A 20,331-nucleotide genomic window follows, 5' to 3' on the forward strand; every position below is an offset into this window, starting at 1 on the left:
AGGCGGCGTTGAGCACAGCAGGAGTGGGGTCACTGCAGAGGTCCCGGTCGATCTCGATCGAGTTGACCACTGGAAATCGAACCTGCACAAGGCGAACAATCGATTGCTGAAATGCATCCACGGATGCCTCGGCCAACATCCGCTCGCATCAAATACTACACGATGCGATAATTGCGTGGCTGCCGTTGCGATCCGGCTGGTCGGAAAACACGCCATGTCCATGTCGCATTGGTCAGCGATTGCCAATCCCGCCAATGTACAGCATCGGCAACCAGGGCAAGATCATGCGCAAGCTCCTGGGCAAGCCGCTGCCGGACTCGGCCCATGACGCGCATGTCCACGCGCACTCTCACTCCCCTTCGCCCACCGCCGCCGCCACCGCCGCCGCCGCCATCACCAGCTCGCCGCTCGCCCCCAACTACCGGCCGACCGCGTCGCAGGACGTCCTTTACCATGCCGGCGTGCCCATCGCCTGCCTCGACAGCTCGCCCGACGGCCGCTCCGCCGTGCTCGCCGGCCGCCATGTCCTGAAGACTATTACGTTCGACGGGCTCGCCGTCAAGGAGGGCATCGACCTGCGCGCCCTGCTGCTCGCCCAACCCTCCCAGCGCTACAACACGCCCGCGTCCGTCGCCGACCAGCTCTCCGTCAAGGCCGTCCGCTGGGGCGAGTCGCAGGGCAACCCGGCCATCTTCACCGCCGGCACTGGCGGCAAGATTTTCCAGTACGACCTCGTGCGTGCTGGCTTCATCGGCCCGGGCGCTCCCGTCGACTGCGTCCAGATCCGCGAGGACTCGCGCCAGGTCAACGCGCTCGACATCAACCCGCACCGCAACTCCTGGCTGCTCTCGGGCAGCCAGGACGGCATCGTGCGCTGCTTCGACGTGCGCCAGCCCACCCAGGCCAGAGCCGGCGCCACCTTCCGCTCCATCCAGGCCTTCCGGTGCCACGCCGACGGCGTGCGGCACGTCCAGTGGAACCCCCGGGACGGCTTCCTCTTTGCCTGCGCCACCGAGCAGGGCTCCGTCATGAAGTGGGACATGCGCAAGCCCAACGCCGCCGTCCTGCGCATCAAGGCCCACGATCGAACGTGCACCGCGATGGCGTGGCATCCCGACGGCATCCACCTCGCCAGCGCCGGCGTGGACAGCAAGTGCTACGTGTGGGACATGTCCAGGCAGGACAAGCGCCAGAAGCCCAAGTGGACGCTGTCGACCCCGGCCCCGGCTGGTACGCTGGCCTGGCGTCCCGGGCAATGGTCTGCCACCGCGCGCGGGAAGCGGGCCTCGCAGCTTGCCGTGTCCTACGACGAGAGCAGCCAGAAGCGCTACGGCATCAGCGCAGTACACGTCTGGGATTTCGCCCGGCCCACCATGCCCTACAAGGAGGTCTGCTGGTTTGAAAGCTCCCCCAGCGCCATGCTCTGGCGCGATCAGTACCTTCTCTGGACGGCCGGTCAGGACGGCATCTTCAGCCAGTGCGACATATCCTTCGCTCCGAACGTCATTGACCGTCAGGCCGTCTCGACCATGACCTTCTCGCCCCAGGGCGACGTACTGATGCTCCTCGACGAGCGGCCCCCACCTCAGCGGCGCCCGCGGCCGCACATTGTACACCATGACGCAGTCGCCGTGCCCTCATTTAGCTCAAGTCCCACAACTCCCCAGTTCAGCGTCAGCAGGAGCGATTCGGAGGATGACGCGATTGGCAGCTTCATAGGCCCGAGGTGGCGTGGCAGCCGGCGACGTCGCCCTAGCACCCGCTCCACAGCCACGCTCAGTACGACGCCACCGGCTGGTCCAGGGATGGAGGAGGTCATGTCGCTCGAACAGACCATCCGGGCCACGGGCACTTACAAACCTCAACAAGCCATGGCGGTAAGTCACGTCCCCGCCGCTGCCAACGCAGAGGTGTACGGATACTTGGCCGTCAACTATCTCGAGGCGCTCCATCGCGATCTGCCTTATTCGCCCGGCGCGAGCCCCTTGCCGGACCGGATTGCGACGATCCTCGAACACTACGCCAGGGCTGCCGCCCACGTGAAGAAATTTCGGCTCGCGCAGACGTGGCGGATCCTTGCCTTCGCCGTCGACATGCTGCTCCACAGGCGAGCGCAGTACCACCTCGAGCGCCGCATGGACCGGCACCATTACGCAGTGAGAAGGAAGAGCGAGGCGAAGGCGAAGGCCAAAGCCAAGGCCCTGGCCGAGTTGTTCAGCGCCCCGATGCAGACCACTCTCGACGGCGAAGACACGCCCCGCAAGGTCATCTCTCTCACCAGTTTCGACAACGCGCTGCGCCCGAGGTCCTTGCTCTCAGAGGAGCTCGAGAGCACCTCCAATGTGCCGACACCCCTCGCCCGTCCGGTGCCAGACCGCCCCGACGTTGACCGACCGGACGTGAGAGAACGCGGGAGGAAGCTCACCCCCATCGTGGAGCCGGAGAGCTTCACGCTTCCTCCCGCAGCCCGCCCACCGTCTCTGGAAAGTCGTAAACGCCTTGACTCGGTGCCGCTCTCCGTCGCAAGCCATGAGAGCGAAGCGACCTACGCAAGTACCGAGGGCTACGACTTCTACGATACCGAAGCGTTAGCCAACGCTATCGACGTGCCCCGCATGCGATCGGCCCCAACCCAAGTGCCGGATTACAGTCGGCCAGGATCGCCTCCGAGGGGAGCTCGGCACCATCTGGTTCGCCATGACTCCGGGGAGAGCTACGTTCACCTTTTTTCCATATCGGACGAGAGCAGACGCACCACCGGCCTGACCACGTCGTCTGACGGCAGTTTGACGGGCAGAACAGCCGAGGCTGCGGCGCTCGCCGAGCTGCAGAACAGAGACAGGGAACAGTTTGAGAGTCGCATGCGGGGTGATGAAGTCCGGAATACGCCCAACAGCACTGCCGCCATGTCCCCTCACAGGCTGCTCCAGAGAACCGAAACGGACATGACGACCTTCACCGATGAACATCACGCCATCACGCAGACAACCACCGATAGTTTTGAGTCGCGCTTCCCGTCGCAACCGGAGCCCGATGCTCTGCCCGAGTCTCCTCTGCAGCAACCCTCGCCTCCTGAATCGCCTCTATGCTTTGAAGATGATCAATCCCCGTTCATCGTCGAGACGGATTACCTCTGCTGGCCCGACGACCACCCATACCCTTATCCGGCTCACCCATCAACCGGCGCGGCAGCAACCCCGGCGACCCCGTCCTCCCCGCTCCAGCCCTACGACCTGATATCCCGGGCCTTGGCATTCGAGGCTAAGTCTTCGGCCCTCAACGCCTCAGCCATCGTCCTTCTCCTGAAGCCGCTCCTCCCAGACGATGTCATCGACCGCTTTCAAGCCAGCGCCATTCTCCGCCAGCACCACTCGCGGCTCATGAGCATGAAGCTCTTCACCCAAGCCGCGCTCCTCCGCAAGCTCTGCATGCAGGGCTGGCCCGGCGCCCCGCTGTCGCACTGGGGCGAGAACTACCCTGCCATCTTCTCGCCTGCCCAGCAGGGCGTGCAGGCCGGCTTCGTCTGCACTGCCTGCCATAAGCCGCGCGACATCGACCGCAGCGCGGCTTCGACCGAGTCCGTGTGGACCTGCGAGCGCTGCCGCGCCGTCATGGCGCCCTGCGCAATCTGCGGCGAGCGTGACTCCGCCCCGGCCCTGACCGCCGCTCTCCCCCTGCCCTCACCCTCCCACCCACCGGCGCCGGCATCCGCAACGGACCCCGCCCCCACCACAACATCCCCCGCCAGCCTGCCAACATGGTGGTACTGCCCGGGCTGCGCCCACGGCGGCCACGCCTCGTGCATGCAGGCCTGGCACGCCGCCCTGCTCGAGCCCGCCGCCGCCACCGCCGCCGGCGAGTCGGACCCGCTCGCCGACCCCGCCGGCGCCGCCGAGCCTGCCGACGGGCGATGCCCGCTCGACGGGTGCGGCCATGCGTGCTTGCCTAGCCGTCGCGCTGCGGAGGCCGGGATCGTCCGTGCCGAGGAGGTCAGGCGTGTCGTGGGGGAGGCTACGCGCGCGGTTGCCAAGGCTACGGCGGCTGCTGCTGCTGCGGCGGCGGCGGCGGCGGTTGCTGCGGGTGGTGCTGGAGGTGGAGGTTCTGGTGGGGGTGCTGCTGCTGCTGCTGCTGGTGCATATTATGGCCCTGGCACAGGCGAGGTCGGGCTTTCAGGGCAATTTGGGGACGATCATTTGGTGCATGGCGAGGCTGGGGGCGCAGCGGGGCTGGGAGGAGGCGGCAGCGGTGCTGGTGGCGGCGGCCATGGCGGCGGTGGTGGGAGGTATGCCGCCGCTGCGGTCAGGAGCGACGGGTATGACGTGCCCCAGAGCAGGGCGGTCGAGACGGTGCGGGAGGCGCTGGCCGGCGCGGCGGGGCTGGGAGGAGGCAGCGCGCGGGCGGCGGGCGCCGCCGGCATCCTCAGCTCCAGCCCCGGCCGGAGCCCGGTCGGCTTGGAAAGGGAGAGGCGGAAGAGCGTCAAGTTTGTCGCTAGCCCTGACGAGAGGCGGTGAAGGTGGGTGGTGGTTTGCGCGGGAACTTGCATGCCTGGCGTGTTGGTGTTGGTGTTGTTGTTTGGGCTATGGCAGGGTGGCGGGTGTTTGCATTGGTTTTGGCATCGTAAGGGTAACGAATTAGGCACTGTATGTACAGTACATGTCGTCATCACGGGCTGCTTGTATACGTTTGTGATCCCATACTCTCATTCTCTCATATCAGGCTGGTTTGTCTTGTTCTCTCCCTGGCAGGCACAAACAGTCTATTATGACCATCTTGGAGGGTCGATTTGAATGTATTGCCGTGGTTCAATCCCTACTGACTGACAAACACGACATCGCGTCAGTATCCCCGTCCGCGCTCATGGTTGTCAGCGGCTGTGTGTGCCTCGGCGAGTGCTCCTGAGTTGTCTGTACCTAACAGTAGTCCTTTATAAACACTCGACTCAAGCCTCATTTCCGGCTGGGTTATGCGGATCATGGATGGATGGGAGTGTTAGACACCCGACCCGATATCCTCCTTGAGCCGTAGCTCGCACGTAGTCTATGCCTGGCACTCGTGATTAGTGTGCCGGAATGTTCAGCAAAGATGAGCATACATGAACCGCCCTTGCTTCTCCGTGATCTCAGGCTTCTCAGCCTGACTGGGCGCGGTACGGACAACACTAATCCGTTCTTGGATGCTTGATTCGTGAACACAGCTAGGCAGCTGGGGTTGCCTGCCGTTCTCGGTACTGATCGCCAGGCTGCGGCTGAAAAGTCGGGCGGCCTCATTTTCTTCCGGCGATTCTGAGCGAGGCTGAGGCGGGCGTTTCGATGCCCAACCTTTCTCCCTCAGCCCGCGAGGACTGCCGCAGCGCCGCCACCATGGCTGTCCCAACCCCGACGACGTCGTTTTCGACGACGTGCCTGGTCGTGTCGGTGCCCGAGTCGAGTTACACGGTCCACTACACCAGCGGCGAGGTGGGGATTTACCCTCCCACAACGTACACGGCGCCGACAGATATCGTCAGGACCGAAACTGCAACCATCGAAGCGAGCTGCTTCACCCTCGCGCCGGGGCAGAGCATCCCCTCCTCGGTGGCCTTTGTCGGCGTGTCTTGCGAGACCTACTACCATCCCGCGACCACGGAAACATGGACCTACACGTCCACGCCTGGGCAGCCCTTCGTCGTTTTCGACAAAACCCTGGACGTCTACACCGGCACGACGACGCGATACGTAACCGAGACATACACCCGCCCGCCGTTTTCGGGTGTCTACTGCACGCCCCTGCCGGACGTGCGGAACCCGGACACGTGCGACCACGTAACGCCGCTGACGTGGGCCTCGCTCGTCATCACCTTCATCACCGTGCACCTGACGTGGTGGCTGTTCGACCTGCCGCTGCTGTGGAAGAAGAAGAAGAAGAAGAAGAAGACGGAGTGTGAGTCCGGTGAGCAGAAGGAGCGCGCCGCCGCAGCCGTAGCCCCAGCACCAACCACAACCCCAATCGCGAACGCCGACGACGACAGGGCCGGCTTCCACGCCTTCCTGTACACCGTCACCTGGGCGTGCCTGCGCGTCAACGCGCCCGGTTGCGCGGCGTTCTACTCGGTGGCGGCCGGGCGCGACACGGGCGAGTTCGCGGCCATGTACTACCTGGGGGTGCGGCGGAGCAAGCGGGACGGCGCGGCGCCGCAGTTCACCGCCTGGAAGCTGGCCACGTGCGTCGTCGCCGACCTGCTCAGCATCGTCGCCGTCGCCGTCACCGTGTACCAGGCCTGCACGCTGCCCGAGTACGCGCCGCGCCGCTTCGGCGACGGCCTGTGGGCATACCCTTCGCTCCCGACCGCGCTCATTGGTCTGTGTCTACTTGCCGGCCGGGCGTGGTTTCCCCGCACGCGACTGGCGGCCATCGGGCTGGTGCTGATGGTCGTCGGGGTGCTGGTGCTGGTCGGGGTCGCGCTGGCGCTGCTGCTGTGGCGGTTCGACCAGCCCAACAACACGTGGTTTGTGCCCGTGATCTTCTACGGCATCATGGCCTTCCCAGTGGTGGTTGTGGCGAGAATCCTGGTCTTATTCGCCATCCCGCTTGGCGGCTTCGGCCGGGTTGGCGGCGTTAGTATTGCCGCGTCCGAGCATTACTCCGGCGGCCAGCCGTACTGCAAGATGCCTGGTGCCGGCTTCACCGCGACGTATGTCGTGCTGGGTGTCATATCTGGCCTGCTTGCCCTGCAGTGGTTCAAGCTGCACCACCCGGCCTTGCACAACAGGTCTATGGGCGCTCTCACGTCGCCCAGCGCCAGCCAGGATAACGCTGCGGCTGAAATCGCACAGGCTGGGGGTGCAGGCTTTGAAGCGGAGAAGGCGAGATAACGGACGGTGGGCAGCGTAGGGACGGTTGGACTTATTTGGTAGATTCGAGTTTGAGACTAATACGAAGCCGCCGTTGACCCGGAATGGAGCTTGACAAGTCAACATTCGATTAATGGGACGAGACTGCGGTCCTATGCTCTGGCAATGTCTTCACGACTTCGTCCACCTCGGGCAAGTCTCGCCGCAGCGCCTCTGTGACCTCGGCCCAGATCTTGCTGGCAAGCTCTTCCCCCTCGTCGCCGGCAAGATTGGATAACCTATCCACCAGTAAGTTACCGCCACAAGGATGACGCGCCGTCGAAGATAGACTCACTCGTGCAACTCGTCGTCGTACCACAGCTTCCCGCTCGCTTCGCTTCCCAGCAACGCTCCGCTGACCACACTCCGTGCGGCGTACTCGGGCGTCCTCAACGCCAGCGCATTCAGCACCGCCTTAACCACCGTGGCGACCACGCCGGTCCACCCCCGACTCAGATTCGTCGCCACGCCTCCAGGGCACACGGCCGTGACGAGCACCTCGGACGGGTCAACCAGACCAGCCAGCTTCTTCACCACCGCCATCGCCAGGAACTTCGACACCCGGTACTGCTCACTCGGCTTATACCCCGCCTCCCGAACGCGACCGACCACCTCCAGCACCCTCCCAGTGCGCATCTCCTCCGTCACTTGCACAGCCTCCGCCCGGCGCGAGGCCACAACCTGCAGCACCGCCGGGCCGGCCCCTGCCCCATCCCCCCTCCCTCCTGCACCCCCGCTTCGCAGCGCAGCCGAGGCCCGCAGCTTCGGAAGAAGCAGCAGCGCCAGCAGCGCCGTGGACAGCGCGTTGACCTGCACCGTGCGCTCCCAGCCGTACGCGGACGCGCCAGGCGCCGCCTCGTACACGCCCGCGTTCAGCACGGCCACGTCGAGCCGGTCCAGCTCGGCGGCGGCGCGGCGCGCCAGCGCGGCGATGCTCGCGTACGAGGTCATTTCGAGCGGCCAGACGTCGATCTGCACCGGCGCGCTGGCTGGGGCGTCGCCGGCGTTGTTGTTGTTGCTGTGGTTGTTGCCCAGCTGCAGGAGGCTCTGCGCAATGAGGTTCTTGGCATCGTGGCCGGCGTCCGGGTTGCGCACGGCGAGGATCAGGCGGGCCGGGCGCAGCGAGGCGAACTTGGTCGCGGCCGCGAGGCCCAGTCCGGAGTTGGCGCCCGTCACGAGGACGGTTTTGCCGGCGAGGGAAGATGCGCCTGTGGTGTCGGCGAGCGGGCGCTGGCGGAGGAGTTGCCAGCCGATGGAGGGCGGGGAGGGTTTGGATGGGGTGGTGTTGTTGGTGGTGGAAGGTGATGGCCCGGCGGGTGCGCTCATTGTTCGTCGTTGTGGACGCTGAAGTGAGAGGCCGCTGCGATGAGAGAGGGATGATAAGAGTATCGTCCGCGGCCAGAAGGGCGGTTGTGCTGCTTCAGTTAGGAATATGGGGGTTGCGACGGGTGCACGCATCTTAGGACTCAGGCATCCCGCAACGCAGCGGATGGCGATGAATTGAGTGTGGTCAGAATTCACACGAAGTTGAATCGGGTGAACGAGGGTTAGCGAACGGGCGGCCTTCCCAGTTTTGGCTGCCCTTCCGACGGCAACCCCTGGCACGCCCGGAGCAGCCGGGGCTTCGCTGCTCGCCTTCGGATCAACGCACGTCATCCACCAGCCAGCTATTCGTCCCGACTAGCATCGTATAAAACACGACCTTGAAATGCCAAAACCCTATCTGGCACTCTTAGTCTTTCCGTTTCTTCTCGTCCCCTGCCACCCGTACTCGCCATACATCACCAGGCCCATAGGTTGATTACTGACCATGTGTTTGACAACCTCAGCAGGGAGACGCGGCAAAATTTTCCCTCGAATGGAAGTTGCGGCAAGACGTCGCTGATCAGGTCAAGCACCAGCGGGGAGCATCGCAGACGAACTTTTCGGTGGGCTCCTGGATGCAGAGTCACGGTGGATGGCCAACCTGAACGGGGCCGGCGTTGATGGAGATGTCTGCCACTGGGTTCCCTCACCGCTGCCTGCCTGGCGTCGGCGTTCGCAATCGACTCGCTGTGATGGATTGTTATGACAAAGTTCGGCGAACCGAACAACATTGTGGGGCATCTATATGTGCAACTGGAACTCAAGTTATCAGCATGTTTCTTCGGTCTGTAGTTCTGGGGGTTGGCAGCGCCGCGCCGCCGAGCGAGCAGGCTTACCTGAACTTAGACTACGCGAGGTAGTGTGCTGTTGTTTGGAACCGACATCGCTATGTCCTTCAGGTCGGGAGAATTGTGAATCATATTGCTCACGCATACTCACTGGGCCTTGGCTTCCTATGCAGACGAGACAAGAATGCATCTAAGCTGAAACCGCTCCAAGATTAGGTATCCTCGCAGAGGTTGCGGCGAATGACGTGAGATTGACTTAGGTTCAGGCAGGAAAAAAAAAAATAAAAAAAATAAAAAAATATAAAAAAATATATAAAAAAAAGAAAGAAAGAAAGAGTGAAAAAGGAGGTGACCGGGACCGGCGTGGTTAACCGCGAGAGCGGGCGGCATTGCGTTGGCCAGCCGGATCTTCAACATTTTGAACATCTGGGGCTCTCCGGTGAGCCTTTCATCCCATAGTCGATTCCCCAACTTCCTTGACGGGAAGCCCAGCCCCGTGCAGCACAGCATTGAGCTGGCGCAGACGGTTGTCGAACCTACCTGAAGAAATACCGGGTCAAGCCTGGCACTACTCCATTGTGCAGGGTATAGGAACGGGGAGCGGCGCGGTGGGATTCTGGGACAGTGGGGGTCGGTGTGTGCTTGGTCTGAGGGAACTTGATGCCATGGGGTTATGAGGGAGCCTCTAGCTATACGCCTACAGTGTTTGCGCTGCTCTGGGAGCTGTTGAGAGTCGGTAGACAAGCGCTCTGCGGTTCCGTCCTGCCGCCCGTACTGAGATTTTCTTCAGGAATTGGGCACATTGTGCTGTGCTCCAACTCCTTGCCTAGCAAGTGGCCCTTGTTGTTACGTCGTTCCCATGTAGTGTAGAGAGCTCATCTGGGAGAAATTCCCCCCGGGAAAATCAAACCGAGCGCCAGAAATCCTGCTGCCTAATTGGTACTAAGCGACCCAAAGTAGACTCGCGGTGCCTCGGCCCTGACTGAAGCAAGCAGGCCCCTTCAACTGGTCGGTCATCGTATAGCCTACGAACCTGGAATGGGAGACGTCCATCTTCAGGCCCCAGATAATTACTGTGTAGAACGGAGTCTTGGCACTTCGCACCTCACTTGCGCCGACTACCGGGTTCGCCATTCGGTAAATATGCACACGGGCACGGGGGATGCAAGAATGTGCCTTGGGAGTCTTGGCCGGCGCTCTAGCGCTCTCGGAAACTTTCCGCAGGAGCTGCGCACAGGATGTTATTAGCGGCTCCATGACACCCGCTGATCAGTCTGTTGGTTCGTGAGCAAATACGGAGGTACATGTGGGCCTCAGGATCCGCGCCGGTTCGGTGCTGCCTCTGGAATCCTGCGAACATGAGGGTGGCGGCGGCAGGGGGGAATTTTTTCAACCACGGGAGGTAGCGTATATCCCACCGACTCTCGAGTTCAGGGGACGCGGCGCATCAGCAACAACAAGGACGAATGGGCAGAGACAGCAAGCCAGGACCTAGGGGCTTGTTGTGCAGTTACAGGAAGGAATACCGCCATTAGACGAAGGACATGGGGGTCAGTTCCCACCAGGATACTAAGTTACCGTAATCTCCATCCGTCCTTACCCTCGGCGGTTGCATAGCACAACTACCCTCCGATAGAGTGTCGTGTTCCAGGGGCAAAAGCCGATTCCGAACCAAGGAGTCTGACGGGAGTTGCTTCTTGGCTGCCTCTGGCCAGTTGCATGACACTAAAAGGGGCATTCGGTGTGCTACCTTACTTCAAGATCAAGTGCTCTTGCTTGGGGTCTGGTTGCATCGCTTTGCCTACCTTACACTACACACCACGCCTCCACATTCCCCACCCATATTGCGAAAGGTCCTTCATGCCACAGCATGCGGAGAGGCGTATCTTCCGATGTCCATCGGTAGACCGGCTCATTCCTCGTCGCCCTCCTCGCAGGGTCAGAGCTTGCTGCAGCACCCGAGTCTTCAGGGTTGCCAGCATCCAAATGAGACGCAGATTCCCATTATGGCCTCTCTCGGCACTCAAGCGGTAACACACAGGCAGCAGCCGCGCGGCACGAACGGCAAGGCTACTCTCTGGGTTGGGTATCTGGGGCCTATGCAGGTGCCCTGGCGCCCTGCCCATGGGACCCTCCGGACAGATCGGACACAAACCAATCGTAGCAGGGGATCTTGAATGAACCACGTTGACGTAACGGCTTACCAATGGCTCCCCCGAAAATCAACGGCCTCTTTCGGCCGGTGAAACGGTGGCGGCGTTGTCAGTCTCGAGCAAGTGTGCGGCGCAGGCGGCGACAAGCTTGGGCCGCTGCTACTTATACAGATCAAGACCTCCAGGGTTTGATCATGGGCGGACCTATACTAGCCCCGGAGAAAGAGGGCACGGCGAAACTCAGGGCTCCGATATGGGACTTCAATGGGCCCAGTTTGCTTCCCCTCACTACCTACCTACCCAGGAAGTTCTCATTCCGGCCGGAGCCACACTAAGACGGTTACATGGGGCCTTGCAGAGGAACTTTCCCCAAGGCAAAGACATGGCGAAGGAGCTTGCCACGCAATGCCTTCTGTATATAAAACGTGCCTGACTTACCAGGACTACCTCAACACAGGTCAGGCAGACCTTCCACATGCGGTCCAAGAAGCCTTCCAACGCTCAAGCCAACACAACTAAAAGTGCTAAAAGGCCGTCATGATCCCTCAAGCCGTGCTCCTCGCCCTCGGCGCCCTCGTCGGCACCGCCACCGCTGCGGCGGTCCCCAAGGTGGCCGTGTCGCCGCGGGACTTCCTGAACCCCGGCCAGCTCCGCTGTCTCTGGACGGAGCAGGACCACGCCGACCTGGGCTGCCTGACAAGCCTTGGCGAGTGGACCACCAACGAGGCCGAATGCGGCACCTTCGTGGGCTCCTGGAACAGCAACACCACCTTCTTCCTCTCCTCGCCGGATTCGGGCAGCTGCGGCCTCGACGGCAGTTTCTTCAAGTGCGGCCGCGACGGCGTCAAGCCGTTCAACTTTGGTGTATGTTGTGTTGACGTCCCCATTCCTTTTTTCTGCTTTTCTCTTCGCCTTGTGGAAGAAGCAGGTGATTCGGAGAGCGAAGCTAGCACGGCCATAACTCGGCATGATATCAGACTTGGGGACGAGAAGGGCCGGTGCCCGGCCGCGACATCCTCAGGGCCGGCGAATATGCTACGTTTGCCTCCGATTCGGCCAACGCCCCGCCGGCGTCCGGGGACCCGCCCCTCGACATCCACATTTACATGGGCATCGAGCCGGGCAAGTGGGTGTTCTTGGGCTGGAAGGACCTGTAGTGCCGAGATGAGAGGGAGAGTGAAGTGAGGTCTATTATATTAGGAGAAGGACAGCGACTAGGGGGGGTTGGACTAGCCCCTGACCTTGAGGGGTGGGGGGTTGAGGAGCGAGCGGTTCTCAACCATTCTCAGAGAGCTTTGTAAATAATTAATAAACTAACCAGTTCCCAGCCAGAAAGCCTCCGTCGATGAAACCTTGCCTCTGGAAGTCAAGTCGATGGTATTATGTCTGAGACGGAGGCACGTTCAGAGCCTGGCTCGGGGTATGAGCTTGGATGGGGAAGAATCGGGGTACTAGATAAAGCACAATGCAAATTGGTATCCTCGCTGACGCTGATTCTAATAAATTTTCGTTTGCTACCCTCTTCTGGTTCCTCGGGCTCCAAGAAGGCCTCGATCCTCTCGACAAATCCAGTTACAATCGCCTCTACAATGCCCTTGACCGTTGACACGCTACAGCGAGTTACAAGGCGTAGATACAACGGTAGGATCGTAGCAGAGCATCGGAATACAAAGAGAGTACGTTGTTCTAGTACAAAGGAAAGCTAAAGACTGAACAGAGCGTGGTATATATATATCCAGGAGTAGGGAAACTATAGCCAGTACGTTGTACCAAGCTCTAAGCCCCTTACCCCTAATGTGACATACCTCCTAGTTGTTCAATAGAGCGCCTAAGTATATATAGTTGAACAACTGTACTATAAAAAACTAGAATATAAGAAATCTTTATAAATAGTAGAATATATAGGAGTAGGTTGTATAAACCTATAAGAAATTCTAAAGCGTAGTTCTAGCTAATTAGAGTACTTAGATCTAGAGGGAGGTATAAATTCCTACCTATAGGAGCTTAAGCTTCCTTCTTCCTATATATATCCTTTTATTTATATATAGTAGCTACTACTATTATTATTATTCCTAGTTCCCTAGAGTATATAAGACTACTATACCTCTATACTTCGATATCTTCTTAGATAAATCGCCTATATCTTCGCCTACTTCTTTAGAGGAAGGTAATAGCGCTGAAAAGCTTATAGTAGAGCCTACTACTTTATATACTGCTTTTAAAGAGCTTGCTACACCTTCTTCCAATTAGTACTATAGTCCCTTAGTCAAGTAAGTTATACGCTCTTTCTTCTAGCTTACCACTATATCGCTCTAATACCCTCTAGTTATACTCTATAAATGACTATAAAGTATAAGATCCTATACCTAGGTTATATATACGCTACTCTTATAAGCTCCTATAATAGAACCTACTATAACTATAATAGCTATAGTATATGTTGCTAGTACTATAAGCGCTTTAACTATAGCTATAAACTAATTTTACCTACTACTATAGAGAAGGTATAAGCTCTAACTATAGCTATTAACGACCTTGACTAAAAGGTAAGTCCTAATTATCTACTACTCTATAACCTTCTTCTAATAGCTAAGCAGGCTATAAAGAAGATTCGCTCTACGTTTTATACGCTCTTAAACAATCTCTAGAAGGTTAAGGAAGAGGGAGAGCAATAGGATATAAAGATAGTAAAGCCAAAGGAGTAGTAGCCTCAATAGTAGATATAGATATAGGAGTAGATATAGAAGGTTCCTATAATCACCTAGGGTAGAGCCCTAGATAACCCCTTTAGTTTTATATTTATAGCGTTAATAAAAAGAGAGGTATAAAAGGTGCTTTCTAAATAGGTAGAGAGTAATAAGCTAGTTAATAATTAGGAGCTAGAGTAGGTCGTTATATAGATAATAGAGCTAGTAAAGCGATTAGAGATATAGGCGAAGATCCTTCGGCTTTAAAGAAAGATAGTGATAATAGAGCTTATTAATCGCTAGGATATATAAGGCTAAAATATAGAATAGTAGTAGTAGATAGTCTTTATAAAGAAGATAGTTGACTCCCCTACTCTTTTCTTACTTAATATATATCTTAAAGGTTCAATAAAGTATAGAAATGTTTAAACTTTTATCTTAAAAGCTACTTTATTAAACTATCTATAGGCATTTATACTATAGGAAGGTAGAGTATATTAAACTATTTATTCTAATACTCTTAACAAAGCTATATATTATAAATATCTATATAGCGTAAATAAGTATTAATCTTTATATACTCTCCTACTATAAGGCGAATTGTCTACTAGTTATTATAGAAGATCTTCTAAGGCTCTTTAGTCTCGAATATAAGGTCCCTAAACAAGCGCTTTAAAGCAATCGTCTTAGTTACAATAAACGATAGAGCTTTCAACTCTACTTTGGTAGAAGATATAGTAATAGTATCTTACTATATAGCCTTCTAGGAGATCAATCTGCTAAAGAGCATTATAATATAGCTCTACGAAGAGCGTTGTATATCTAGATTGTTAGTATACGATACGTCGAATATAATCTAAAGTACCTAGTGAACGACTTTACCCCTATACTATATATCAAAGAAGTATATAGTATATAGGTACTAGATAACTCGTTTCGCTACTTTAATATACTCTAGTCTTAGATTTATTAGGAACTAAAAGAGCTTTATAGCTATAAACACGACGTTAGGCTAGATTATAATTACAAATGTAACGTGCTAGCCTTATGGCGTCTGCAGATAAGCGTACGACGTTCTATTCAACTACCTTAAGGAAGGAAAAAGGAGAAGTACAGGCTGCGGTCCCTGCGCGCAGAGTTTTTTAGGGGCTCGCGAAGTGGGTTCGGACCGACGTTGTTCTAGGCGCGTAGCGGGCCCGCCACGGGTCCGTCCCGGGGCCGCCGTGGATCCTGGGCGCAGCCCCACATACCCAGCTCGGGTACAGCCCGGTCTGTAACAACAAAGTAGAGAATTAAGTCTATAAGCTCTTAGTATAGTTTAACCTACTTAGGGGTCGCCTCTCCCTTAAACTTACGAAGCTCCTCTATAAAGAGAGGAATAGCTAGAGCGTTTATAATATTAAAGAGACTATACTTTTTTATAATCTTCTCGATATACTAGTTATATATAAGCTAGATTTTATACGCTCTATAGTTATAGATAACTCTAATTCTAAGGAAGTACTTAATATTACCCTACTTATATACTTTATACTTCGCTTTAATACCCTTTATAATATAGTTTATAGCTATAGCGTTATCTTAATAGTAAACTATTAAGAAGTCGTTAATATAGAAGATAAGGATTATCTTCTTTTTAAGGTTGAGAAATAGGTAAGGTTCTTCTATAGAGGGCTATATACTAAGCTCCTTAAAAGTACTATAGAACTCATTATACTATAGAAGCGATAAGTCCTTTAGCTTATAGAGAGCCTTTAAGAGCTCTATATAGATCTCTAGTTTCTTAAATCCCTTTAGAAGCTTATAAGTCACCTACTCTATATCTAGCCTCCTTATATTTAGGAACGTTTATTTAAAATTAAACTGCTTTACCTTAAGGTCGAAGTATATTATAAGCGCTATAACGGTATAAAAAGAGTGTATAGCGAAGATAGCTATATATATATTCGCAATGTTAGTAGTATCCTTTAGATCGCCTTATATATAGATATACGCTTTATACTTCTTAAGGTTACTATCTTTGTTAAGCTTATAGTCGAACACCTATTTTAGAGGTAGAGGCCTCGTTTTCGTATACTCTCATTTAATTTCTTACTATATTCCCTTGCTTATAAGATTATAGATCTCCTTATATATAGCCGCCTTGAACTCCTTCCTATATAGATAGTTCTCTAAGTCTCTCTAGCTCTTTAGGAGAAGGGGGAGCTCGATATTATAATATATCATTGGCATCTAGCTAATAGCGATAGCAAATACCGTATATAGAATTTAAAACGACTCTAGGAAGAGCGTTTTAATACCTTTCTAAAATATAGGGAAGAGCGTCTTATTACTATTGTAGTATTCCTAGGGAGTAGGATCTAGGTAATTAGTCTAGAACTTTAGCCCTAGGTTCTCCTATATTTCCAATAACCTAATAAAGAAAATATATATATACTCTAAAGCTATACTTAGAGCTATATTCTTATATACTTTCGTAGAAGGCTTCTAAATCTATATACTCCTCCTTATAAGTATAAGATGCTCCCTAGGCTTATATTATAATTTTAGTACACTTATACCTAGCTTATTAGTCGAAGGTTACATTTATAGAGCTTTAGGCCCTATAAGCTAAATATCTTACTTTACTATATATTCTATTATATTATAGAATATATCCTCTTCTTTACTTTATAAAGCTATAGGCTTTATAGGCGGAGACGCCTCCTTATACTTGCTTTATAGAGCTAGGGGCTCTATAGGTGGAAAAGCCCTATATTCGCTCCTAGAGGCAACGCTTTATAGGATAGCTATAGCTAGCCTAAGATCCCTAGGTACTCTACTAGTCTCTAGAAAAGTACTAGAATTATCGACTAGACCCCTATTCCTATTATCATCTTTATTTATAAGCTCTTTCTATAGCTAAGCCTATAGTTTTAGTAATATCTTAGAGGTTAAGAGTCTACTCTATATATACGCTTCTCCTACTTCTAAGTCTTAACCTAGTAGTATACTTTTATACTTAGGAACTATAATAGTAATAGACTTAAACGTTGATCTTCTATATTCAAGTTTATAGAGTATTTAAAGAATCGACCTAACGTCCTAGGTCTTCTTAACCCCCTTGTCTAAGTACTCTACTACCTCTTTAATAATAGCAACTTCTTAAGCTAGAAGCTCTTCTTTACTTAGATAGTAAAAGGTCCTTTTATTGAACGTTACATTCTTTGTTATAATAACCTTGTCGAGCTTAGGCACTTAGATATAGTAAATATTAAATACTCTATACCTAACTAAGTATCTAATTCGCTTATATAGCTATACTTTAAATTCTCTCTTCTAATACTTAGCCTTATACTCCTTATCTAAGGGATATACTCTATAGCTATATACAAAGATCCTAGACCAATTAGGGTATAGATCTATTGTTAATGTTTAATAGAAAGTTAGCTCCTATTAACAAAAGTAGTTTTTAAACTAGGAGTAGAGTACTTCGTTAAAGCTCTAAAGACTATAAGTATAGCTAGGCGAGATAGTATATAGGAAAGCTACTACCTTTACTCCCTTTAGCTAGAGCTTTATAGATAGGTTTATAGCAATAAGTATCTTTATACTCTTTAGCTATAAGACTTATCCTACTTACTCTAAAGCTCTATTTGGTTATAGAGTATATATTAATATAAGCTCTAAGTTAATACCTTTATTATATACCTAGAGCTAGTAAACTGTTAATCAACGATCTTCTAGTATAATAACTCTTATATTATTGTCCTAGTAGATCTTATAGATATTAAGTCCCTATTGCCGTTTAACCTAGTATTCAAAAGCTTTAATAGTATTGAAGAGCTTGGTTTAACCTTTATTAGAGAACGTAAAAGCTTAGATCCTTCTACTAAATTCGTCTTTAATTATAAAGAGGTACTAGGATTTGTTAAACCTAGAAGGGAATAAGAAGAGGTCCTAGGAGATATACTAGAATAGGTATAGGGCGTAATACTCTATTTTATAAAGTATATTGTACTCTCTAGTATATAATAGAGCATATACCTTATATTTAATCGTCGACGTTCCCTAGATCTTAACGTTCTTAGCACTCTACGTCAATGCCTAAAGAGCTCTCTAACCTAGATATCTAGACCTCTTATACTAGAGCTCCTTAATATCTTCTCTCTCTTAAAGTATATATAATATATATAACTTTATATTATCTTTATAAACAATTGTATTCACTGTTACTAGGCCTATAAAGCTCTATAAAGGTTAGAGAATATAAAAGTAAAAGAAAAGGTTCTTCGATTTAAGGAAAACTATATTAAATTTATAAACTAACTACTTAACCTTTATACTCTTTTTAAATGTTCTATACTATAGAGAGTAGTCTAGACCTAAATACTAGATACTAGTAGTATATAGAGCGGTTTCCAATATAATATTAGTATAAAAGCCCTCTATTATAGCGATGTTCTTTAAATAGAGGTCTATAGTTCCTTTCTCCTACTCTCTATCTAATACCCCCTTTATAATATACTCTCCTTTTTCTAAAATAGGGAAAGTAGTAGTACCTACTTCTATATAGTTATCGTCTCCTAATAGTATAAAAGTATTAGGAACTAGGAGCTTCTTATTATTAACAATATATAGAGCGGTATAGTTGTTAAAGAGAATACTCTAAGAGAGCTAGTAGGTAATAGTAGTCGAAAATATAAATAGGTAGTAAGCTCCTTTACTAAAGAGGCTTAGGTCAATAATAGTATAGACGATCTTATTAAGAAGAGCTAAGCTAGAGTTCCCCTATTCTATAGAGCTAGAGCTATACTACTTTTAGAGGCTCTTTTAGAGGGAATACTACTTTAGTTTATTAAGGTGTTCCCTAATTTTAGTAATCTATACTTCTAAGAGCTTATAATAGCCCTTCTCTATCCTAGAGATTACTATCTAGAGAAACTAGTAGTCGACTAGCTTCTATTTATATTTATTATTAGCCTTATAAAGGTATAGGTAGAGCTTTGAGCTATAAAAGCCTATATTATCTAAAGAACTATTGCTTTAAGCTACTTTTAAAGAGGTAAATACGCTATATCTAAGCCCTTTAGAGTAGATATTGTCGATCTAAATACCGAAGTAAACGCCTAGTTTATTAAAAGTAGGGATTAAACGCCCTTTAGCTTTAAATGCCTTAATTTTAAAGAGCTAGTAGCGAGCCTAGTCTAAGGCAATCTAATAGCCAACTACTTTAATAAAATACTTAGAAGCTCTAAATCTAATAACCTCTAGGATATTAAAGCTCTTTATATATAGGTACACCTTATTCTAAAAATAGTACTACTTATATAAATTAATATCTACTCTATAAACTTCTTATAGGACTATTATATATTAGCGAACAGCTATATCTTCTATAAGAGTATCGATAGATATAAGCTACTTATAGAGCTTATAGATAAAGGCCTAGAAGCTACTAAAGCTAATGTTTAAGATAGCGATATATATAGCATTAAGTAGAGGCTAGTAGACAGAGCATATAATCTATTAGTTAATAAATAAATATAATTTAACCCTACTCTCTTAGATAATAGAAATTATAAAGTAGTCCTTATATATAGCTTCGAGCTTAATAGCAACCTCTTATTCGATAGGAGCCTAAACTTGCTCTAGAGGAACGTCTAATGCCTTAATATACTTTTTATAAAGCTCTTCGATTATATTCTCCTCTATAAGGACTTTCAATCGCTTATCCTAGGGCTCGTCGAGAGTATCTAGATTATATTTATCCTAGATACTATTACTTAGGGCTAAGATCTTAAGCTCTATAAACCACTTAGTCTAATCTATATAGGACTAGAGTATAACGCTTAAGTTGCTCTCGATAGTCGTTATATTGAGATATAGAGTATAAGAAAGAGAAAGAGAGAGAGAGCTTACTATAGGTTACTTACTATATATAATTATAGAGCGCCTAGGCTTATAACTAATATACTATAGCGAGTTATAAAGCGTAGATACAACGGTAGGATCGTAGTAGAGCATCGGAATACAAAGAGAGTACGTTGTTCTAGTATAAAGGAAAGCTAAAGACTGAACAGAGCGTGGTATATATATATCTAGGAGTAGGGAAACTATAGCTAGTGCGTTGTGCTAAGCTCTGAGCCCCTTACCCCTGACGTGACAACCGTCAATTGCTCGTCCCCGGAGATGGAGCTCTTTCATAGGCCGTCCGTCCCAAACCGCTCGTTCAAGAGCCACATCACAATCAAGACCGCTTATCCGGCGCTCTGGCAAGGCAATTCGGCAAAGCGCTCCACCGCATCGGCCACCAACTCGGCGATAGCGCCACAGAACACGGTCTACGACCCCAGGATAACGGCCGACTTCATCCCGTCCTGTACTCGGTTCCGCTGAATTTTCGTCACGGAGCGCGACGCAAATGAGCCGGTATCGCTCTCGTCGATCATGAGCACTAGACGCTTAAGGTGGCCATTGATTGCTGCTC

General features: G+C 51.4%; 4 protein-coding genes across 4 annotated transcripts; 3 read left to right on the top strand and 1 right to left on the bottom strand.

Moving 5' to 3' along the window:
- The first annotated feature begins 40 nt into the window (after positions 1-40).
- Positions 41-4,674, top strand: THITE_2120617 (uncharacterized protein). Its single transcript, XM_003656151.1, has one exon. The coding sequence runs from the start codon at positions 255-257 to the stop codon at positions 4,509-4,511; it is 4,257 nt and encodes a 1,418-aa protein (XP_003656199.1). The 5' UTR covers positions 41-254; the 3' UTR covers positions 4,512-4,674.
- A 686-nt stretch (positions 4,675-5,360) lies between these two features.
- On the top strand, positions 5,361-6,851 carry THITE_157579 (uncharacterized protein; the record flags this gene model as incomplete). The annotated part of the gene is made up of 1 exon (XM_003656152.1): positions 5,361-6,851. One exon carries the CDS (start codon positions 5,361-5,363, stop codon positions 6,849-6,851), a length of 1,491 nt encoding a protein of 496 aa, XP_003656200.1.
- Positions 6,852-6,905: 54 nt separating this feature from the next.
- On the bottom strand, positions 6,906-7,513 carry THITE_2120618 (uncharacterized protein). Its single transcript, XM_003656153.1, has 2 exons — positions 7,165-7,513; positions 6,906-7,108 (listed from the first exon to the last, which is right to left on the bottom strand). The coding sequence occupies exons 1-2, from the start codon at positions 7,410-7,412 to the stop codon at positions 6,961-6,963; spliced, it is 396 nt and encodes a 131-aa protein (XP_003656201.1). The 5' UTR covers positions 7,413-7,513; the 3' UTR covers positions 6,906-6,960.
- Positions 7,514-11,712: 4,199 nt separating this feature from the next.
- THITE_2056626 (uncharacterized protein) lies at positions 11,713-12,332 on the top strand (the record flags this gene model as incomplete). The annotated part of the gene is made up of 2 exons (XM_003656154.1): positions 11,713-12,039; positions 12,153-12,332. 2 exons carry the CDS (start codon positions 11,713-11,715, stop codon positions 12,330-12,332), a joined length of 507 nt encoding a protein of 168 aa, XP_003656202.1.
- Between the last annotated feature and the right edge of the window lie 7,999 nt (positions 12,333-20,331).

This window comes from Thermothielavioides terrestris, chromosome 5 (genome assembly GCF_000226115.1).
Source record: "Thermothielavioides terrestris NRRL 8126 chromosome 5, complete sequence".
NCBI lineage: Eukaryota > Fungi > Ascomycota > Sordariomycetes > Sordariales > Chaetomiaceae > Thermothielavioides > Thermothielavioides terrestris.

Excerpts from the sequence above, each read along its gene's own strand:
- THITE_2120617 (XM_003656151.1), top strand. The coding sequence starts at position 255 with ATGTACAGCATCGGCAACCAGGGCAAGATCATGCGCAAGCTCCTGGGC.
- THITE_2120618 (XM_003656153.1), bottom strand. The coding sequence starts at position 7,412 with ATGGCGGTGGTGAAGAAGCTGGCTGGTCTGGTTGACCCGTCCGAGGTG. Across the intron at positions 7,109-7,164 it reads TACGACGACGAGTTGCACGA|GTTATCCAATCTTGCCGGCG; the intron begins GTGAGTCTATCT and ends ACTGGTGGATAG.